The sequence below is a fragment of the Rutidosis leptorrhynchoides genome, chromosome 7, assembly GCF_046630445.1.
Source record: "Rutidosis leptorrhynchoides isolate AG116_Rl617_1_P2 chromosome 7, CSIRO_AGI_Rlap_v1, whole genome shotgun sequence".
Taxonomy (NCBI): Eukaryota; Viridiplantae; Streptophyta; class Magnoliopsida; order Asterales; family Asteraceae; genus Rutidosis; species Rutidosis leptorrhynchoides.
The window spans coordinates 1947648-1973461 of NC_092339.1; the positions used below are offsets into that span (position 1 = coordinate 1947648).

Here is a 25814-nt window from a genome sequence, read left to right on the forward strand (position 1 = left end):
TAACCGACATTCACAATATGCATATAAGAATATCCCCATCATTCCGGGATCCTCCTTCGGACATGATATAAATTTCGAAGTACTAAAGCATCCGGTACTTTGGATGGGGCTTGTTGGGCCCGATAGATCTATCTTTAGAGTTCGCTTCAATTAGGGTGTCTGTTCCCTAATTCTTAGATTACCAGACTTAATAAAAAGGGGCATATTCGACTTTGATAATTCAACCATAGAATGTAGTTTGCGATTACTTGTGTCTATATCGTAAAACATTTATAAAAGTTGCGCATGTATTCTCAGTCCAAAAATATAAAGGGTAAAAAGGCAAATGAAACTCACGCATATAATTATTGTAAAACAGTTAATAAAACATTTGCATGTATTCTCAGCCCCAAAAATGTAAAGAGTAAAAGGGAGCAAATGAAACTCACCCAATGTATTTTGTAGTAAAAATACATAGAACGACATTGAACAAGTATAGGGTTGGCCTCGGATTCACGAACCTATAACATTCATATATATATATATATATATATATATATATATATATATATATATATATATATATATATATATATATATATATATATATATATATATATATATATATATATATATATATATATATATATATATATATATATATATATATATATATATATATTAATACCTATACTTGTAATCGAGCGAATATATATATTATTATTAATGATATAATTATTATGTTAACACTTATATTCATTTTGCATAAAATTATTAAATTTTGTCATATATAAATATATTTGTATGTATTTGTTTGTTAAAATAGTACATTAGTAATACTAAAGTAATATTTGAAATAATAATAGTGATAATACTAATAATAATGATAATATTATTTATACTTCTACTTCTATTAATAATAATATTAATGATAACTTTTAATAATAAATCACATAGTAATGAAATATCAGTAGTTTTTAATAAATTAAATAATTTAATAATAATGATAATGAACATAATACTTTTTGATATTAAAACTTAACACTTTAATAATAATAATCGTAAAAAATCTTATTACTAATGGTAAACTTAATAATAATACTTTTATTAATAATAATGAAAACAATTCTAAAATGATACCAATACAATTATTAATAAAAGTAATAGTACTTTTATTGTTTTTATCCTAATATCAATAATCCTATTAATAATAATAATAATAACAATAATAATAATAGTATAGTAATAATAATAATAATAAAAAGAAATGAGACTACCTTTGAAGGAGTTAAAATAAAAATAACTGTCCAAGCCTAGAATCGAACCCGAGACCTCTCACTTAAACAACACCCCTTCCAACCACTGCACTGCGACTACATTTCTGACTTAAACTACACCTTCTATTTAATTAACCCGTAACTATTTTTCAAGCCCAATAATCCATCAGACACGGCCCAAAGTACTTCGGCCCAACTGGTACAACTATCTGTTGAGGAAAAAAAATAATTGCAGCTTCCTAGGTTTGAACTCAGGACCTCCTGCCTGGCAAACCAATTACTAAACCATTACTCTGCTTATGCTTTTCTAAATTAATCCCCACGTTTATCTAATTTAACCTGTAACTATTCGTTGTTTTCTCAAACTAAAACCCTAAACTTAAAAGGAATAAGTCATCCTATATATATCACTGTCGGTCACTACTTCACAGATAAACATTAAAATAAACCAAGTGGAATCTGTTTTTAAAAAAATATATCACTCCTTTTTCAAGATCTGGGATCATATATCCCATCTTTCTTCTCCATTGTCGAATAACAAAAAAAAAATCATCTTTAATCATCTTAATTGACCTCATCAACTACAACCTTCATTAGACCACAACATCGTTGAATTGGACCGATCATAAAATATCACGAGCAGCAGTAGCAGTCGAAATTAAATGGCTGTTGATCATCATCGAATAATAATAAGCAGGTGTGTATAATTTAAACAAGAAGGTGGGTTTTTAGCTAAAGTACTAAATCGAATGATGGTGATGATGGATCCAATCAACACGACAGGAAACATAAACAGGTTAATGGTTCGAAGAGCAGCAGTTCGATTGGTGATGGTTTGAAGGTGGTTACATGGTGACGGTTGAAGCATTAAAGTTGCTGTAACAGTAGCGACAGAATATAATGTAGTGACCCGAACTTTTCCATGTTTATATATATTAATTGAGATTGATATTTACATGATTAAATGTTTCCAACATGTTAAGCAATCAAACTTGTTAAGACTTGATTAATTGAAATATGTTTCATATAGACAATTGACCACCCAAGGTGACCGGTGATTCACGAACGTTAAAACTTGTAAAAACTATATGATGACATATATATATGGATATATATATAGTTAACATGATACTATGATAAGTAAACATATCATTAAGTATATTAACAATGAACTACATATGTAAAAACAAGACTACTAACTTAATGATTTTTAAACGAGACATATATGTAACGATTATCGTTGTAAAGACATTTAAAGTATATATATCATATTAAGAGATATTCATACATGATAGTATCATGATAATATAATAATTTAAAATCTCATTTGATATTATAAACATTAGGTTAACAACATTTAACAAGATCGTTAACCTAAAGGTTTCAAAACAACACTTACATGTAACGACTAACGATGACTTAACGACTCAGTTAAAATGTATATACATGTAGTGTTTTAATATGTATTTATACACTTTTGAAAGACTTCAATACACTTATAAAAATACTTCTACTTAATAAAAATGCTTACAATTACATCCTCGTTCAGTTTTATCAACAATTCTACTCGTATGCACCCGTATTCGTACTCGTACAATACACAGCTTTTAGATGCATGTACTATTGGTATATACACTCCAATGATCAGCTCTTAGCAGCCCATGTGAGTCACCTAACACATGTGGGAACCATCATTTGGCAACTAGCATGAAATATCTCATAAAATTACAAAAATATGAGTAATCATTCATGACTTATTTACATGAAAACAAAATTACATATCCTTTATATCTAATCCATACACCAACGACCAAAAACACCTACAAACACTTTCATTCTTCAATTTTCTTCATCTAATTGATCTCTCTTAAGTTCTATCTTCAAGTTCTAAGTGTTCTTCATATATTCTACAAGTTCTAGTTACATAAAATCAAGAATACTTTCAAGTTTGCTAGCTCACTTCCAATCTTGTAAGGTGATCATCCAACCTCAAGAAATCTTTGTTTCTTACAGTAGGTTATCATTCTAATACAAGGTAATAATCATATTCAAACTTTGGTTCAATTTCTATAACTATAACAATCTTATTTCAAGTGATGATCTTACTTGAACTTGTTTTCGTGTCATGATTCTGCTTCAAGAACTTCGAGCCATCCAAGGATCCGTTGAAGCTAGATCCATTTTTATCTTTTCCAGTAGGTTTATCCAAGGAACTTAAGGTAGTAATTATGTTCATAACATCATTCGATTCATACATATAAAGCTATCTTATTTGAAGGTTTAAACTTGTAATCACTAGAACATAGTTTAGTTAATTCTAAACTTGTTCGCAAACAAAAGTTAATCCTTCTAACTTGACTTTTAAAATCAACTAAACACATGTTCTATATCTATATGATATGCTAACTTAATGATTTAAAACCTGGAAACACGAAAAATACCGTATAACCAGATTTACGCCGTCGTAGTAACACCGCGGGCTGTTTTGGGTTAGTTAATTAAAAACTATGATAAACTTTGATTTAAAAGTTGTTATTCTGAGAAAATGATTTTTATTATGAACATGAAACTATATCCAAAAATTATGGTTAAACTCAAAGTGGAAGTATGTTTTCTAAAATGGTCATCTAGACGTCGTTCTTTCGACTGAAATGACTACCTTTACAAAAATGACTTGTAACTTATTTTTCTGACTATAAACCTATACTTTTTCTGTTTGGATTCATAAAATAGAGTTCAATATGAAACCATAGCAATTTGATTCACTTAAAACGGATTTAAAATGAAGAAGTTATGGGTAAAACAAGATTGGATAATTTTTCTCATTTTAGCTACGTGAAAATTGGTAACAAATCTATTCCAACCATAACTTAATCAACTTGTATTGTATATTATGTAATCTTGAGATACCATAGACACGTATATAATGTTTCGACCTATCATGTCGACACATCTATATATATTTCGGAACAACCATAGACACTCTATATGTGAATGTTGGAGTTAGCTATACAGGGTTGAGGTTGATTCCAAAATATATATAGTTTGAGTTGTGATCAATACTGAGATACGTATACACTGGGTCGTAGATTGATTCAAGATAATATTTATCGATTTATTTCTGTACATCTAACTGTGGACAACTAGTTGTAGGTTACTAACGAGGACAGCTGACTTAATAAACTTAAAACATCAAAATATATTAAAAGTGTTGTAAATATATTTTGAACATACTTTGATATATATATGTATATATTGTTATAGGTTCGTGAATCAACCAGTGGCCAAGTCTTACTTCCCGACGAAGTAAAAATCTGTGAAAGTGAGTTATAGTCCCACTTTTAAAATCTAATATTTTTGGGATGAGAATACATGCAGGTTTTATAAATGATTTACAAAATAGACACAAGTACGTGAAACTACATTCTATGGTTGAATTATCGAAATCGAATATGCCCCTTTTTATTAAGTCTGGTAATCTAAGAATTAGGGAACAGACACCCTAATTGACGCGAATCCTAAAGATAGATCTATTGGGCCTAACAAACCCCATCCAAAGTACCGGATGCTTTAGTACTTTGAAATTTATATCATATCCGAAGGGTGTCCCGGAATGATGGGGATATTCTTATATATGCATCTTGTTAATGTCGGTTACCAGGTGTTCACCATATGAATGATTTTTATCTCTATGTATGGGATGTGTATTGAAATATGAAATCTTGTGGTCTATTATTATGATTTGATATATATAGGTTAAACCTATAACTCACCAACATTTTTGTTGACGTTTTAAGCATGTTTATTCTCAGGTGATTATTAAGAGCTTCCGCTGTCGCATACTTAAATAAGGACGAGATTTGGAGTCCATGCTTGTATGATATTGTGTAAAAACTGCATTCAAGAAATTTATTTTGTTGTGACATATTTGTATTGTAAACCATTATGTAATGGTCGTGTGTAAACAGGATATTTTAGATTATCATTATTTGATAATCTACGTAAAGCTTTTTAAACCTTTATTGATGAAATAAAGGTTATGGTTTGTTTTAAAATGAATGCAGTCTTTGAAAAACGTCTCATATAGAAGTCAAAACCTCGCAACGAAATCAATTAATATGGAACGTTTTTAATCAATAAGAACGGGACATTTCATATAAGGCTAGGATAAAAAAAATTACGAGCAGTATCAGCAACAATACAGGTCATGTGGGTTTGTTTTGATTGTTCATTCTTGGACTGAATTAGAAAACGAACGGGATATGGATAGAAATAAGATAGAAGCAGCGAAGGAATGAAGGAGAACATAAAAGGGTGTTTGTTGTGGGTTGTTGGTGTTCGAAGGATAGCAGCAACTAACAACATAGTATTCAGTTTTAAGAGTGGTTGTTTGAGTATGTTACAACCGAAAACCACAACAATAATCGTTTAATGATTTATGGTAATGTGATGGGTTTTCGAATAAGAGTAGGAAATAGATAAGGAGAGAGGGAGATAAAGATGGGGTTCTTGGCTCATTCAAATAAAAAGAAACAGGAAGTAGTAGTAGGCTATACAATGGTTATTGTGATAATAATTTTCATAGCTCGATGGTGGTGACTACGGTTTATATTTGGTTTCAAAACAGAAAAGGAGAGAGAGGAAATAAGGGAGAGAAAGAGTGGTGGTGTAAGGTGGTCCATAGGGTGATAAGGTGGTGATGGAGTGTGAATCAAGGTGTTGAGGATTGCGGTTCACCATGGTGGAGGATGAGTGTGGTGGCGGGTTGATCAAGGTTGTATATGTATGTGTATATATAAACTATATATATCTCTCTGTAATTATATGTTATGTAATGTATATATATTGTACAGGATATATATAGCAGATAATAATAATAGATGTGGTTAGTTGTTACCAGGAAAGTGATATTGATCAAGTGAATATTTGTTTATATTACATAAATTACTAGTGAAAAGGATCTGAAATAGAAAGAAAACGAGATAGTGGGGTGATGGGTTTGATTTGTAGTGATTGCAAGTTGATGAATTGGAATATGATGATTGGTTTTGATATACTTGGTAATTGATAATGATACTAGAAAAGAATTCCAAATGGCTGAATTACAGATTGTTAGTTTATATAATGTACAAGGTGTAAAGGTTCTCAATAGACAACGAACACAGGGAAAGTAAAATAAAATATAAAAAAGATGAATATGACTACTAACAGAATTTGTTCATATTGTAAATAATTTGTACTGTTATTCAATCACCTACAGTTATGTAAAAAGATTTGAAATTGATCCCGGGATATATATATATATATATATATATATATATATATATATATATATATATATATATATATGTGTGTGTCAGTATTTATATTTTGTATTTAATTGTTGTTATTAAATAGATAATAATAACAATAATAATAATAATATAATAATTATATTATTAATTATACTAATAATACTAATAATCATAATAATATTATTAATGATAAAATAAATTGTGTTATTTTCTATTAATCATAATAATGATAATAATAATAATTTATAATAATAATTCTTAATGATAATAGTAATAACAATATATCATATATATTTATATATGTAGCTTCATTTTAAGTTACTCTTAATTATTTTGTATCTTATTTTACATATTTAATTTTAAATGTTTAAATTTTATAATTTCAAATTATTATATGTATACTTACATTTATATTTGTGTATACATATTTATTTACAAACAATTGTTCGTGAATCGTCGAGAGCAGTCGAAGGGTAAATGAATACATGAACACAGTTTCAAAGTTTTTGAGATTTCAATATTACAGACTTTGCTTATCGTGTCGGAAACATATAAAGATTTAAGTTTAAATTTGATCGGAAATTTCCGGGTCATCACAAAAATGGGTTGGGTTGACCCACAAACAGCCAAACACCCTTTGCCGGTTTGCCCACATCGACTATCTCAGTAATTGTTATGTCTTTAATTATATGTTGCATATACATAATATGAATATGAATATGAATATGATAAAGTCACCCTTTGGGAAGTATTTGAACTATCTGACCCATATAGCTCAACCTTTTGTATTATACACATTTGACCCATTAAAATAAAACAGAAAGCAGCGGAGCAGTTCATATAATAAATGGGTTAAATCACCACACAAGTCTATAGATTTACCTATCAAGTCTATAGATTTATTATTATTAATTTTTTTTTTTTGGGTAAAGGGTAAATTCTACCCGGTAAATAAATTAAACCCGAAACAAAGTTACACAGCTAAGCACAAATACGCTAAGAGACAATCCTCAAAGCGTAGAGACCAGGCAAGTTGGCATCTCATGTTGTTGCAACTTGCAAAGACAAGAAAGAGGGCGTTTCTGTAAATTCTATCCTGTATATCATCATACGATTGACATACATAATCTAAGTAAACGGTTTGATCTCTGTAACTTTTACTGTTTTCAGGTTATAATGCTACTGCTTTGTTATGGTGACTTTCATAATTTCATATGCAACTGTATTTGTTACTGTATATACTCGGTAATATTTAACGATATATCATCCAACCTCATTTCCCTAGATATGCTAAAAGATCACAAGATAACACACAAGTATTCTTTTTTGGTAATATATAATCTTTTTGTAATATTGATATGAATGCTAATATGTTGATCTTCACTAACATTAACTCGTTCAAAAATAAAACAGATTACAAAACTTGTAGCATTGACATTACTAAAACATTATTGGGCACAAAATATTAAACGACATGTGGATCCCATATCTTCGATCTTAAGTTTACTTATATCTTCATAACTTCATTGTCAGCACACCATTTTATTGTCTTGTTTTTGTTGCTAACCGTAGACCGTATCTGTTTAAATACCTGCATATAGATAGATAATAGATTCACCCCCTACATATTAAAACGCAGCATATTAATTAGTAAGTTTCTAATCTAATCATCTTAATCTTATTTGTTGTTTCTTCACAAGAAACAGAACTAATCACTATCTGTAATTGTGTATTCACTAACCCATGCGATGATGAATATATTTATTTAAGTTTCCATTATCATGTCATTTTACAACAAGGTTCAATATATACTACTGTATAAAATTATGTTTAGCCTTTTACTTTCAAGTTAACGCGAACTAGATACTACATTTTCTTCTCAAAAAAAAAAAAAAAAAAAAAAAAAAAGAATATTTACAAAGTAGTTACAAAAATTCGCCATTAATGATACTTGCAAATATAACGATATTAGTAATTTTATCTACAGTGATCAACTTTACTACAAGTGATGATCATAGAACGTCTATAGTTTAGCCTAAAGAAAAACAAGCGTCATAATTATAACTATAACTATAAAAATGAATCAAAAATGATCCTCACTATTAAATCACAAAACTTCACGAAGATGGAAAAAAGAAGAAAAAAAAAAAAGTCAAATCCAGCTTCTGTGAGCTCAAAGCCTGACTCGATATGTCTTACGTCTCACGCTCTAACTCGATATATGTCTCACTACTCTCGCGCCCAGTCTCATATTGAACCTCGAGGTGCTCGATGAAAACTCAGCCCATTTGCAGACTCACTTCTCAAATCATTTAGTTTAAGCGATTTACCAACAAAAAAAATCATGTTTTATTTCGACATTAGACCATCCATCAAACAAACCTCAGACAGCTCGACTAGTTAGCTACAATTACCATCACTTGGATACTGAAAATGTTAGGGCTAAATTATTATTATCCTTATACTCATAATAATAATTACCACCATACAAATCTATCTAACAGTTCGATAGATGACCCTATAAATACCCATAAGACAGCACACAATACTCCAAGTACAGAAAAATATACAATACCCCTACTACTACTACTACTACGAGTACTAGTAGTTGATGATGATATCGATATGGATGGTTTCGGTTTCTCTGACCTCTTTGTAGTAGAGTTACCGCTATCAGCACCAGCTGTTGCTGTTGGTAAACTTACGCTTTGAATCCTGCTAAAGCTTGACAGGCGCTCAAACGCCTTGTTCACAAGTGCACTGCTTTCTGAGGCTGAAGCTGGAGTTGTTGGTATCGCGTCAACAAAAGACCACAACGCAGACGAGAACCACGATTCTGTGTTATCCTTCATGTTGTTTTCGGAACATTCATTTATACTATTTTTAGATTTAGATATCCCCGAATTTTCTTCTAATACCACACCTAAAAACATCACGAAAATAGAATGAAAAAAAAAAAATACATCATCAGCCAATGATTTTTTATACCGCTTGTGAAACGGGCTTAAATAGCTTGGTTTTGAACTCCCCGAGTCGGGCTCGAGAGCTCTTGCCATTGTCCATCTGATCACAAGCTTGATAACGTTAGCTGAACGTATATGCATAATACAGAATAATACATAATATGATTGATTGTAAACTTCTTACTTGCTTCTATCCAATTGCAAGTGTACGAGTTCATATCATTTTCGTTAAAGATATAAAAAGTTAAGCATTTCTAGTACCAAATAAGTGTGACATGAATTTATCACTTAACCACATTTACATAAACAGTGCAAAAATAACATTACTTGTTGTAGTGCCGATTTTAATAATCTATTTCAGTACCTGATGACGATGGGTTAGAAACGGGATCCTGAATTGTCATTATGCTGCTAATTCCTTGGTCGTGATTCCAAAGGTCATAGCTTATCGGAAGCTCATCATTCACTACGTAATCACGATTCGTAACTTCACTCACAAGGCCCGAGTTTTCGGGCCCATAATCCAAGTTATCCATATAAGCTCCCTGAAGTTCAATGTGTCGGGTTCCAAACTCTGAAAAAGAATCAAAATCAGCAAACTGCAAGCCTGAGTTACAGGATCCCAGTTGTGGCCCAATCAGATCATCCATTTCTAGAAAATCCTCATCGAACAGCTTCTCAACTACGCTCGAAGAACCCTCGAGCAAACAGTTTTCGGGTTTATCCGAAATTTGAGGAAGAGGTGGAAGAAGTTCGGGCTCGTCAACAATTTTGTTCAAGTACTCCACGATATCGTTAGATAGCAAATTTTCACCCTCATCACGTGTATTTCCAAATTCATTTACAGGAATCGGGTTAAGCTTCTGGACCACACGAGAATCAATATCCACAAATTCGTCATCACTCCATTCTTCCTCTACAAACGGTGCACCGTACTGCTCGCCGTTTTTAGGCCCAGGCCCACTTTTCTTGAATATTTTGTACAGGACCAAGTGATCTTGTTCACACAGGCATCTTTTTAGCTCTTCTTCGTCCATGGTGTACTCGTGCATGACCCAATCAGTTCGTAGGCCTGTGGGTGCACGGCCATGGTAATAGACCAAGGTTTTTTTAATCCCAGCAGGAAATGATTTACGCTTGATGTTTCGGTCTTTTCCGGTTGCTTTCCAGTAGCCATTCCTCGTTGCTCGACTTGATCTACCATTCGGGTATTTTCTATCTCGAGGGCTGAAAAAGAACCATTGCCTATCACCAGTTTTAAGTTTAGATAGCCCTGCATGTAGCATATGAGAAGACATTGGTTAGTAATGTATATCATCATCATCATCATCATCATCATACAAAATAAGGATTAACGTGTAATAAACATATCAAAATGTCCCTCACAAATCCAATTAAACGATCAAAAAAAATTTCAGCGTACAACAAAAAGTGACCAAGAATACTACTTTCGGATGTGCTCCTAATCACCTTTGAAGGTATTAACTGGTTAAACAAAATTAATCAAGTAAAAAAAAGGAATTTAGTGACTTTACTCTCATTTGCTACTAAACTAACTTGCAGCTAATAATAAACTAATCATGGTTACGGACATACTAATACAAAACTAGATTGGTCCAAAATAATAAACTAATCATGGTTACGGACATACTATACAATAGGCTTATCACGTTTCGACTTTCAATGACAACAACCTTCTAATGCAAAAAAATTATCAAACTAATCAAATTACTGCAAGAAATAAGAGCCCTGTGAACAAACTATACACAATCCAACACATAATTCAAGAAACAATGAATAAAACCTAAATTAACAGACACAGTTTCAACCCTGTAATAATCATATAAATGAAAAGCTAAATTAACCACAAAACTTATACTGAAACAATATAAACAAACACACGTTTCAACAAGCATCAAACCTGTGATTAAACAATATAAAAGATAACAACGATCAACATATAATCAAAACCCTAATCACCCAATAATGGCATAGTCAGAACCCCGTTACAATCAAAATGCAAGAAATAACATCAGACATATACCAATCAACACAAGAAACACTCACCAATATCAAATAACAATCAACAAACACGAAAAGATTGTAACTTTGATTAAAATAAATGTATACATACCAGGTAATTCTTCTGGGTCCCACTTATAAACGTCAACTTCACCGATAATATCAAGCTTTACCGATCGCCGGCAGATCTTCCTTTTCAGATAATAAAGAACCAATTCTTCATCAGTCGGATGAAATCTAAAGCCTGGTGGAAACGATTTTCCGGCAGACGACTTTGACCTTGACTTTGAAACCGTAGCTGCATCAATCAACTCAGAACCCATCAAATTAGGATAAAAGATAAGAATTACTCGTTCGATTGAAACAGAATTTGTGATAGGCAGTGAGTGAGTGAGTGATTTCAAGTGGGTTTGGATCAAAACGTGATTTTTTGAGAGATTTGAAGGAAGCGTGATGGAAAAGAATTGTGACCCCAAAGGGGGGAAGACTTTTGGGGATTTTTGAGAATAAAGACTTTGAATGGGTTTTAATTGGGCTTTTATTTGGTGTTAGTGATCAGAAAACGAAATATCCTGGAAGCTAGTATCTTGAAGTTTGATTATATTACCTATTTACCCCTTATGTTTTAAGCTTTTGTCAGTACTTACCCCTGAGTTTTGGGCTTTTGGCAGTATGTATTTGATTGTTTAAAAAACGGTGCTTTTATGGCTAATCTTTATAAAAGATCTACTATTATCAATGTTGAAAACGACGTCTGTTGTGATGCCCGTTGCGACGTTTTGGTTACCATTCAATCTCAACCCCGTTCCGTGTTCTAATAAGTCGGTCAATGGTCAAAATTCGGGTCAAATGTGGGAAAGTTTGGGTCAACACGCTGGTCAAAAGTCAATAATTCGATTAAAATCGATCGAAAGTCGGTTAAATCGATCAAAATTAACGTATTTTAGTGTTACTTCTTTTATTATATTAAGTATTAACGATAATATCGATTATAGATACAAACTAGTCAAAAAAAGTTTTTTGACTTTAAAATATGTGTGTGTGTGTGTGTGTATAAGTCAACGTTAGTCAAGGTCCGTGTTGACCCCTGTGTCGACTCCCGTCTCGACCACGTCTCGACATTTTTAAGGTCCCGACCGTCTCGATCCCGTCTCGTGTCTTTTTCAACCTTTGACTATTATACACCATTAATATACTTTTTTAAAAACTAATTATTTAAACTTTTAATGAAAATAATTATATAATGACAATAAAATACTCGAGAAAAGATATATTGGTCCAAAAACTTAGTTTCATAGTGTAAGTGTATTACGAGGTACAGTACAAATTACCTCCCCAATAGAAATTATAATTTTGTGTTCTCGTTTTTGAAAATGGGTCTCACATACATGTTCAAAGATGCTTTTTTTTATGGAATGAATTTTTTTTTATGGAATGAAAGAAATGTCAACTTTGATCATGAAGTGAAAAAGAATGAAATAGAGTTGAATGTGTGTAAAAAATATGAAATTGTACGTATTTATATAGTTGTGAAAAAGTTGATGATAAAAACTCAAACGATTAAAAAATTAATTTTTAATCGGTATAATGTGCTGAACTCTAGTCTCGATTTGCTCCCAATGAGCCAAGGACGCCGGCCAAAAACGTCAGCACATTCTCGTTTTTCATCCCGTCCACGGCGCCGATTAATGGAAACGACGAAAATTCAAACGACATCCGGTCCTCTAATAATACTTTTGCATAAAGTTTTATCATTTTTATTATAACTTTATATTTTAGCTACAAAACATATATATATATATATATATATATATATATATATATATATATATATATATATATATATATATATATATATTGATTTGATCATTTTCAAAGGACAAAGGCCAAAACTGTTTCTTATTTTTATACAGTATTTTTCCACAGAATGTCAGCATTTTTGGTAGATAAAGTTGCTTGTGTGCGTACTTCTAATTGGATAAGTGTTGTCACCTTCAGGTCAAATGTAATACTCCGTACGTTGTTTGTGTGCATATACAATATACATACGTTTCATTGGATGAGTGTTATCATCCAACAATGCTCTAATTACATTCACATTACCAAAATTTGAGCTAATGACACAATCACCCCTATAGCGTTAATGTCTTAACATATCAATTGTTTTAAGTGTTTTTATTAACGACACAAAATTTTGTTAATAACAAACTAAAAAGGCGTTTAATGGTGTACGAGTATATTGTAGTTTACATGTATAAAAAGATAGTTAGACATAGAAATATATAAATTAAAGGCATTAGAATGACATCAAAAGAAAAAGATGGCAGCTATTCGTCTAGCGTTCTCCGTTCAGGAAGCTCAAACAAATGACATTTTGGATCGTCCAGCATCTTGCGTAAGCCCGCAGGCCGCATCAAATGCATAAGTCCTTAATATCTAAATAAGGCGCACGTGAGCAACACACATGCCATGTCAATATAAAGCTCAAGGTCGGTTACGAACTTTTAGCATAAAGTAACCACTAATAAAGTGACACGTGTACCTCTGAACATTCGGGAGATCTGACACCTATAAATAGATTATCTGGGTCATCACTTTACAATAACAGGACTTGTAACATATAACACACTTTTTCTCTCACATAGTACTTTCTCACTCTAGAACTAACAAGCCAAGCCGCATAACGCCAGTCGGACCAAATCCTCATTTGGTCTGGAAAGATTGATTAAGCCACCTCATGGTAACCAGGCCGTGATCTGGGTCTGCAGAGACAATTTTCTCGAGGGTAAACATCAATTGACAATACATATCCCCTACCCTTAATTCTAGAAACTTGTACATATACTTGTGAACGTTAGCTGTTATACGCTAGCCGAAAATAGGTATCAAAAGCGTTAAAAATTTACAAATAGTACAAAGGATTTTGCAACCATGTCGTCTAGTTAATTCTAGACTTAGAGTATCTAAAATACAACCAATTAAAATCAAAAACCAAAATGTCATCAAAACATGCGAAAAACAAAATCTTGAATCTTTGAATGCGATACTAGTACGGAGTCGCCAAATGTTCCATGTAACCGAGAGAATAATGATTTTTAAAAGAACTTTTTGTTTACCCGTTATCAGCACTCCGTCAAGCCATTCCCATATGTCATCCACCAAAGACTGACCCGGAAATATTAAGATGCATAGTTGAACGCGATTCTAAATGCGAGATTTAATCGAACAAAGAGCAAACATGTAGTTCTCAGATTTATCCACCAAATTACAAAGCTCACGACGAAGATGATCAATTTTAATGTTTCAATCTCAATTGTTTAGTAACTAGTAACATCTTCGTGGATTAGCGAGGAAAACCCCTATAAACGAGTACATTGACTTCCCATATAGGGTAAACTTCGAGTAATCAAGCCCCTGAGCGCGATACCTGGTACCGAGTGAATTGTACACAAGGCGCACCCTCTGGTCACACTCCTTTTTTGAATGAAATGGCTTTGCCAAGATTCGAACTCTGGTGGTGTTTTTCATCGGGCAACTCAGTGACTACACAGACAAGCCTTCGTGATTAGTAACTAGTAACATCACATGTAGTATATTACTATATATTATACGGAGTTACTATATATTATACGGAGTATATATTTAACCTTTGTAAATGAGTTAATATCAAGTGAAATGTAATTTGTTTGTGTTTCAATGAAAACTTGTGTGCCATACTTATAAATAATTATGTTTCACCATTAGATTTGTATGTACGTAAATGTAAAGTGTATTATTTAATAAACCTTACGTAACAAGTTGAAAAGGTACAAAATATATAGCAACTATTTAAAGAGCCTAGATTTTTCAAACTGTTAATTTATTTAAAACAAGAGAATCTTATAAAATAAAACTCTTAGGCCTATTGCTATTTAACCAATGTCACATATTGCTATTGAACGAGGTATGGTGCTCGGCGTTGTGTGGGGGAAATGTTGGTGAAATTTGATAACAAGAAAGGAGAAAAAATAGAACAAAGTAAAAAATTTGAAGTGGGTAAAAAAACCAGCATTTAAAGAAAAAATCAGAAAAATAAGTTTTTGTTGATATCAGTCCACGATTACTATTCATAGTGTTTATAGTGTTTGAGGTTTAGTATAGTGTAATGTTGGTGAAATTTGATAACAAGAAAGGAGAAAAAATAGAACAAAGTAAAAAATTTGTAGTGGGTAAAAAAACCAGCATTTAAAGAAAAAATCAGAAAAATAAGTTTTTGTTGATATCAGTCCACGATTACTATTCATAGTGTTTATAGTGTTTGAGTCAAGAAAGGAGAAAAAATAGAACAAAGTAAAAAATTTGAAGTGGGTTAAAAAACCAATATTTAAAGAAAAAAACAGAAAATTAAGTTTTTGTTGATATCAGTCCACGATTACTATTCACAGTGTTTATAGTGTTTGAGATTTAGTATAGTGTTTAATAATAATTTAATAATTAATTAATAATAATTTAATGATTAATATTTTTAAAAATGTACTTTACTTATAAACAACACTCATATGTCAATATGTAATAATTAAAATTTCGTAACACATCAATATTTGACATCAATTGATAGTATTAACTTATGTTGAGGTCCGCGCTTCGTGGCGAATATGTGTAATCGTTTGGGTGTGAAGCAGGCGTGTTGAAATCTACCATTATCCAAATTGACACCAGAATGATATAACGATTAAAAGGGGTCCAAATAGGTTAATTTACTTTCAACTCTATAACATTTAAGCTCCGACATTCTTTAGTATATTGTTATCCGCAAAAGAGGGTGCCGTTCTTTCTTAACTTCGGTCATTCTTCTTCATTGCATCCTAATCCTCGCTATCTGTTTTGGAATTGTATTTTTTGTCAGTTATATCTGTTTTAAGCTGATGACAATAGTTATGTCTTGTATTTTGCTTACCTTCATCTTGGAACAGTTGTCTTTTTGCACTGATATTGGCTCAACTCAAGGTTCAGATATACGCGAAACGGGGTCGAGATGGTTAGGACCTTAAAACGTCGAGACGGGGGTCGAGACGAACATTGACCGACGTTTATACACACATATTTTAAGCCAAAAAACCTCCGTGACCATTTTGTACTTATAATCGTTATTATCGTTAATATAATACAAACAAAGTAATACTAAACTACGTCAATTTTAATCAATTTGACCGACTTTTGACCAAGTTTTTGACTTTTGATCGACGTTAATAGTTGATATAGAAAGAAAGAAAGAAAGATATTGAACTGTAAGTTCTTGTGTCTATTATATCTGTACATTGTGCCTTCTATTTATATAAGGTATAATTACATAAACCATCTCTGAACTATAATTAGAATATAGCCTTATACTTATAAATGATTGTCTAATATTCCCCCGCAAGCTAAGGGCGGGAAATGACCTGCATCTTTAATCGAATGCTTTCAAATCGTCGTGACAAGAGTGGCTTGGTAAACACATCATGAGCAGATATTAACTGAATCGAGAGCTTCTTCGCATCTACCTTTTCTCGAACAAAGTGAAAATCAACTTCAACATGCTTTGTGCGTGCATGGAAAATGGGATTAGCTTATAAGTAAGTGGCGCCATAATTGTCACACCAGAGAGCAGGCATTGTAGCCATTGGAACTTGAAGTTTACGTATAAGATATTCGAGCCAAGTGATTTCAGGAATCGTATCAGCTAGAGCTTTGTAGTCATATTCAGTTGATGACCTAGATACAATATTTTGTTTTCTAGCAGACCATGATATCAAGTTTGAACCAAGATATATTTGAATTTGGTGATGCGTGACCCATATCTTCATTAAGTTTCGAGACAACTAGTAGCGATTAGTAAGATGTATTTCGTAGTTCCCATTTTGGGTATACAGCACGAGTATAATAGTTTATCAAGCTTCCCCTATGTAACTGTGTTATTGAAACACGCAGTAATGTGAAACATTAATACATCATAAAATTGTCAATGGAAAAATTCATACGCGAAAGCAAACTTACTAGTTTTGGCTTCAGCACTGTAGTCTGAAACTATTGGATTTTCAACCAAGTTTGTGGTGCTTTTCCTAGTCCTATTCTTTTGAAAAGGAATAGGTGACACAAGCTTGCGCTTGTTCCTTTCAGTGTCCTCTGCAGTTGATGCAGCGGCATCCTTTTTGGATGACGATGAGGGGATTTTTGCTTCTGGGTTTTTGAGCCGATTAGCGATGAAGCTCTTTGGGTTTTCCTTTTGATCTATTTCTTGGATCTTCATAATTGTGAGTGGTGGTATTTGGAAGTTGTTAAAAGTTGATTGATTTGCTACGCAAGTGGAAGAAAGAGAAATAGCAATGTGAGTTTTCTCAAAATTACATCTGCCGAGATATATATAGAGTAATTGAGAATGCCAACAGTACAAATTAACTGCTATAAAATGCATGATAATACTTAAGGAATGCTAATATAGTCGTTATTTTACCTTAGCCTAACGGTAACATATTCGTTGCGTTGTTTCTCAGTGTGGGTTTTTTGGAAAAGCGTCTTTAACTACATTTTTTTAGAGTTAATTATATTATATTTTCTGTGAAAATATAAAAGAATAAACTGGGAGGACTTAATCATATACATAGGCATGTATATGCATATTTTAAGTGTAATCAAAAGGCAAAGCAAAAACAAGTGCAATCAAAGTTGCGCGAATAAACAAGAACTGCGCAGAATATATTAAGACGTTGCGGAAGGCCGCATAAAATCAAGATTGCGAAAGTATCCCGCATAAATACTGCGGAACAATAAAGTGTGCGCAAACATTGAATCCGCGAAGATTCCAACCTATAAATAGAGAGCATGGCCTCTCATTTCAGGTTGTTGATTCTGTGCAATTGTTATGGCCTTTGTAATTCACTCGTGACTTTGCCCGAGGATTAATCATAATTTGGCAAAGGTAATTTGATCAAGACCGGGAAATGGTGATTGATCACTTGATGCTAAGTGAAAGAAGATCATAAGGTCCCATAAACATTATCAACACCACAATCTACCCCTCATTGCACTCAATCCTTGATTAGATTGATACTCTAATCTAGGATTAACCAATAACCAGTCAACAACTACTACTACAGTCAACTAATACTTACTACAAGCATGGAAACCCTAAACTGCGATCAATGGTACAACATAACTACTAAACATGGCAACTAACAACAATATAAACATTGTAGCTCAAATTGCTACTGTATACTACACCATGAGATAATCCTACTCACTAATTACCAACAACAGCTCAGTTATCTAACTATGAGCTTCTTCCTTATTCTTATCACCTGAGAATAACACAAACGAAGTCAATATACATATCCAAATCAATATTATAGTCAAATCATACTATAAAATAGGTCATATCATCATATATTCATCATTTCATAAGTCCACATCATGTATCTAATCAATATCATCATACAAGCGCATGCAAAACAGGACATACGCGCTAAAATCCCTTTTCCTGACCAATATACAAATTGATTTAGCTTCTTAAAACCTTATCATTGGAAAGTAGACCTCAAGACAATTCCAACGATAGTTTATTCATCAAAGTGAAGTTACTTTGTGAAAGTTATGCCATTTTCAATTTTACCAAAAGCTAACAAGTGCTTAACAGCGTGGTTGAGCCCTCAACCGCACGGTTGAGCCCTCAACTGCATGGTTGAGCCCTCAAATGCATGCGCAACCGTGCGGTTAAGATGTCACTCGTACGGATGATGAAGAACATCATCAAGTCACTATTTTTGGGTTTTCTACACCCAAAACTCGATTTTTGCTTGTTCTGGTCATGAAACTCACTTAAAAACATCATATAACAACTATATAACATATTTGTAACAACAATTAACAGGTACATACAAAATCCATCAAGATTCAAGCATCAAAATGCACTTTTTCACCAAAAGCTCAAGAACCCCAATTTCTAAGAATTAAAACACAAATTTAAGCAAATAAACCTGGATATATGCTTGCGATGATGCAAGAAATCAATCTCTAAGCTAACACACTTAATTTCCAAGCTTGATTAAGTTAGCGTTTGAAAGAGCATGAATTTAGGTGCGAGCTTGTTTTGAATATATTGAAGAAATGGATGGAAACTGAAATGTCCCGTTCATATTAATTATAAACGTTCCATATTAATTGATTTCGTTGCGAGGTTCTGACCTCTATATGAGACATTTTTCAAAGACTGCATTCATTTTTAAAACAATCATAACCTTTATTTTATCAATAAAGGTTTTAAAAACATTACGTAGATTTTCAAATAATGATAATCTAGAATATACGGTTTACACATGACCATTACATAATGGTTTACAATAGAAATATATTACATCGACATATGTTTCTTGAATGCAGTTTTTACACAATATCATACAAACATGGACTCCAAATCTTGTCCTTATTTTAGTATGCAACAGCGGATGCTCTTAGTATTCACCTGAGAATAAACATGCTTTAAACGTCAACAAAAATGTTGGTGAGTTATAGGTTTAACCTATATATATCAAATCATAACAATAGACCACAAGATTTCATATTTCAATACACATCCCATACATAGAGATAAAAATCATTCATATGGTGAACACCTGGTAACTGACATTAACAAGATGCATATATAAGAATATCCCCATCATTCCGGGACACCCTTCGGATATGATATAAATTTCGAAGTACTAAAGCATCCGGTACTTTGGATGAGGTTTGTTAGGCCCAATAGATCTATCTTTAGGATTCGCGTCAATTAGGGTGTCTGTTCCCTAATTCTTAGATTACCAGACTTAATAAAAAGGGGCATATTCGATTTCGATAATTCAACCATAGAATGTAGTTTCACGTACTTGTGTCTATTTTGTAAATCATTTATAAAACCTGCATGTATTCTCATCCCAAAAATATTAGATTTTAAAAGTGGGACTATAACTTACTTTCACAGATATTTCCTTCCTCGGAAATAAGACTTGGCCACGGATCGATTCACGAACCTATACAAATATGTACATATATATCAAGGTATGATCAAAATATAATTACAACCATTTTTATTATGTTTTAAAGATTTGAGTGTATTAAGTCAGCTGTCCTCGTTAGTAACCTACAACTAGTTGTCCACAGTTAGATGTACAGAAATAAATCGATATATATATTATCTTGAATCAATCCACAACCCAATGTATACATGTCTCAGGCTAAATCACAACTCAAAGTATATATATTTTTTGGAATCAACCTCAACCCTGTATAGCTAACTCCAACATTACTGCATATAGAGTGTCTATGGTTGTTCCAAATAATATATATACATGGGTCGATATGTGAAAGGACCCGTCCTAATTCATCCGGACGAAGTCCATATTGATTATAAACGATTCACAACAGTTGATTACATCGCGAGGTATTTGACCTCTATATGATATATTTTACAAACATTGCATTCGTTTTTGAAAAGACAAACTTTCATTACAACGTAAGTTGACGGCATGCATACCATTTTATAATATATCTCACTATAACTGATTTAATAATGATCTTGATGATCTCAACGACTCGAATGCAACGTCTTTTGACATATGTCATGAATGACTCCAAGTAATATCTTTAAAATGAGTAATTACACAGCGGAAGATTTCTTTGGTACCTGAGAATAAACATGCTTTAAAGTGTCAGCCAAAAGGTTGGTGAGTTCATTAGTTTAACATAAATAAACATTTCATAATTTTAATAGACCACAAGATTTCATATTTCCATTTCTCATAAACATACGTCCCATTCATAGAGACAAAAATATCATTAATATGGATTGAACACCTGGTAACCGACATTCACAATATGCATATAAGAATATCCCCATCATTCCGGGATCCGCCTTCGGACATGATATAAATTTTGAAGTACTAAAGCATCCGGTTCTTTGGATGGGGCTTGTTGGGCCCGATAGATCTATCTTTAGGATTCGCGTCAATTAGTAGATCGGTTTACTAATTCTTAGGTTACCAAGCAAAAAGGGGCATATTCGGCTTCGATCATTCAACCATATAATGTAGTTTCGATTACTTGTGTCTATTTCGTAAAACATTTATAAAAATTGCGCATGTATTCTCAGCCCAAAAATATAAAGGGTAAAAAGGCAAATTGAAACTCACCATACTGTATTTTGTAGTAAAAATACATATGACGACATTGAACCATACAGGGTTGGCCTCAGATTCACGAACCTATATCATATATATATATATATTAATATACATAATTGTAATCGAATAGACATATATGTATTTATTATTAGTGATATAATTTTTTTATGTTAATAATCTATATATGTCATTATATATATATATATATATATATATATATATATATATATATATATATATATATATATATATATATATATATATATATATATATATATATATATATATATTAAGTAATTAAATATATTTATATAGTTAAGTTTGGTATTAAATATATATGTATATATATATATATATATATATATATATATATATTTGTATATGTATAATTATTTTATAAACATCTTTTGTCTGTTAACTTAATGATAATACTAATAACAAAAATACTATTAGTTGTAACAATATTATTGATAATAATTATTATAATAATACTGATAGTTTTATTGATAGCTTTAGTAAAATTGATAGTACTGATAGTAAATTTTTAATAATAATAGTACAAATAATACTAATCATAATAATAATAGTGAATATTAATGATGATGCTTATAAAAAAAATAATGATAAATATGATATTAATACTTGTAAGTATATTGTTAAAACTAATATTTATAAAAAGATAACAACCCTAATGTTAATGATAATAATAAAATACTTTTAACAATAATACTAGTTAATCATAATAATACACTAATAACAATAATAAATGATAATCATAATTATAACATTAATATCTAATACTAACAACTATAACAATAATAATAATAATAATCATAAGAATTAATAATAATAATAATAATAATAATTTTAAGAAACTACCTCATAAGGAAGCCTTTAAAAAAAACTGCAGCGAACGGGACTCGAACCCACAACCACCCGCTTACTCGCACCAACACCCAACCATCACTCTAAGTCTATTTTTCTGATTAAACTTACACTTAAATGCTTTTAACCCTGATATCTATCTGTCCCACTTCTTCCTCTTCAATCCAACTGGAATCGTATTCCTCCATTCTTCTAAACAACGAAGTGGATTTTAAAATTTCAAACGAATCATACTAATCAGATAATGGACATTTTTACTATGGAACACGAGAAAAAAAAATCATATCAATCTTGTACTGCTGCTGCTCGTTGTTTTTAAATAGAAGAAGAAAAAATTGGATTTTGAGATTAACAACTTTTTAGACAAAAGTTATAAAACAAAATGAGTTTTAATTCATCTTTTGAAACTATTGGGATCGTTAATTGCGGGAAATTTTCAACAACAATCTCAAATTTTTGCAAGAACAATTTCGTTGACTTTTATTTTCAAAACTTTGACCTTGAAATTTGAAGTGGTTATGAGGAGTTGGAAGTTGGGATTTTGCAGGTAGTCTGAGTGATGGATTCCTAACAACATTGCATTACTAGTTTTGAAATTAAATTTGAAATCGGGATTTAAGTAATTATGGTCAAGAACAGAGATATATGAACTGGGTTTCGGTTCTTTTTCTGTAAAAAAAAATGAAGTTACAATTAATACTTGATAATTGATGTTTGAAAACTGGTTCCATAAGTACAAAAGAATCGATGGCTTATTAACAGATATTATTGACAACTTTAGCTCACCCAGTACACAATTTAAATAAAAAAATAAAAAGTGAAAATGATTGTTAATAACTTTGATCTTAATGAGATTGATTCGTACGATTTCTGAGATAGAAAACAAGATTAAACACAGTATGATTTTAACTTGCAACTATTTTTGATCCTGTGATTATTTAACTCCGTAATATTTAATCTAAATTAATAATTTTTAATATTAATAGAATAATACAACTTCCTTCAATATATCTGTATTTATATATATGTATATTTATTATTATTATTATTATTATTATTATTATTATTATTATTATTATTATTATTATTATTATTATTATTATTATTATTTTTAAATAACCTTATTAATAGATATAAATATAAGTATAATAATAATACACTTATTAATAATAATATAAGTTTTTACTAATGATAATAATAATATTTTTGCTAATGATGATTATAATAATTACTATAAAATATATATCAATAATATTATTATTAACAATACTACTAATTATAAAAAATGTTAAAATATTGTTAATAATAACAATAATATCAATGATAACAATACCAATAATAATGCTATTAATATTATTCATGACCCTTGATAATATAAACAACTTAAATGTATTTCCTATCAATGATATAACTAAAATTGTAATTTTACTACTAATTATGATAACAATAATATTAGTGATATATATAAAAATTTTCTTATATCTATAAATTATATATTGGAACTAATAGTATAGTTAACACAAATATTAATATGAATATTAACAATATTATTATATCAACTTAAACTTATCAAACTTATATATATATATATATATATATATATATATATATATATATATACACACACACACACACACACACACACACATAATATTATGGTTACAATTATAAATTTTAATATTAATAATAATATTAATGAAAGTAATAATAATTATAACAATTAAAATTTTTAACTTGTACTTACAACATAATCTTGATTTAGAAATTCATACAGAGATTTATATATATATATATATATATATATATATATATATATATATATATATATATATAAATATAAATCTCTGTATAAATATAAATATATGTATAAATATATGTATATATATATATACACACACACACTATGTATATCTACTCAATTATGTTTTAAATGTTTAGTATATACTTAATTATATATATTAAACAATTAACCTCAACGTACATCATTATATATTTAATATTTTGATAACGTTGGCAAACCAAGTTTGAATCATTTATATACAATGTACTAAAAATAACAAGCTTTAGTTATTTAAAGTTATTTTTTTAATAACTAAATTACTTAATAGTTCATTAATATAATTAATATAATTTTTACATATATAATTATTTATATTTACTTATTTTTATATACTTATCTATTTATAATTAATTGTTCGTGAATCGTCGAGCACAGTCAAAGGGTAATTGATTACATGAATATAGATTTCAAAACTTTCAATACTCAACATTACAGATCTTGCTTATCGTGTCGGAATTATATAAAGATTAAAGTTTAAATTTGGTCAGAAATTTCCGGGTCATCACAGTACCTACCCGTTAAAGAAATTTTGTCCCGAAATTTGAGTGAGGTCGTCATGGCTAACAATATATATGTTTTCCTGACGAATATGAGCTGATAAATAGAGTTTTATCATTATTGAGTAATATGGATAAAACAATTCGATTACTTAGATAATACGAATGAAGCTATCACAAAAGAGTGAAATGAGAGAAAGACATGTTTCATCATAACTTTTGACTAGTCATGGTTGAATTTAGAAAATAGGGTGCCTCTTTACTTTTGACGTTGTAGTGGTTGAATTCCGGAATTCAAGGAATTTAAAGAAAATCTTCAAAATCTAAAAGATTTGATTCTTCGGCGAATAAGGAAATTAAAATCTCTATAATTAAATACGGTGATCTGCTTCGATTTCTTTCTCTGATATTTCCATTATAAATTAAACTCTTCCGTTCCATTATTCTCACCATTCCTATATACTTTCATTCTTAGTTCATACATCTAAAAGATTGTGAAAATGTTTAATCCATTTCCAATCCTTGATATTTTCCTAATTATCATTCCTGTCATCCTTCTTTTCAATCTTCCACCAGAAGAATCCGTTTACTTCTATTATTTCCTTGGGATGATGCTATTCTTAATTATACCGTGTCTTTATATTGCTATTCGTATTAATATCCACGGTTTGTAATTTCTGCGTTGTTGTTGGATTTTATATCTTCCCTTATATTTCAATGTCCCTGCTTCTGTCTCCTATAATTATTCTCATCCACCGTTAATGCGCTCTCTTATTTGCTGCGATTTATACCCCCTTTCTATTTCGGAGCTTCATGCTTTTGTTTACTTTTCGCTAGTAACGGTCCAGAATTCATAGGTATGGAGTTTCGAATTATCATAATATA

General features: G+C 30.7%; 2 protein-coding genes across 2 annotated transcripts in view; both read right to left on the reverse strand.

Moving 5' to 3' along the window:
* The window catches only part of LOC139857826 (uncharacterized), a 398536-nt gene that overhangs the window by 360994 nt on the left and 11728 nt on the right, over positions 1–25814 (reverse strand). The window lies entirely within an intron of this gene.
* LOC139857069 (NAC domain-containing protein 17-like) lies at positions 8876–12043 on the reverse strand. The gene is made up of 3 exons (XM_071845779.1): positions 11648–12043; positions 9878–10786; positions 8876–9473 (listed from the first exon to the last, which is right to left on the reverse strand). The coding sequence occupies exons 1-3, from the start codon at positions 11856–11858 to the stop codon at positions 9028–9030; spliced, it is 1566 nt and encodes a 521-aa protein (XP_071701880.1). The 5' UTR covers positions 11859–12043; the 3' UTR covers positions 8876–9027.

Coding starts and splice junctions, on each gene's coding strand:
- LOC139857069 (XM_071845779.1), bottom strand. CDS start 11,858: ATGGGTTCTGAGTTGATTGATGCAGCTACGGTTTCAAAGTCAAGGTCA. Junction 10,787..11,647: donor GGACCCAGAAGAATTACCTG/GTATGTATACAT, acceptor TGCTACATGCAG/GGCTATCTAAACTTAAAACT. Junction 9,474..9,877: donor TTCTAACCCATCGTCATCAG/GTACTGAAATAG, acceptor TGATGTTTTTAG/GTGTGGTATTAGAAGAAAAT.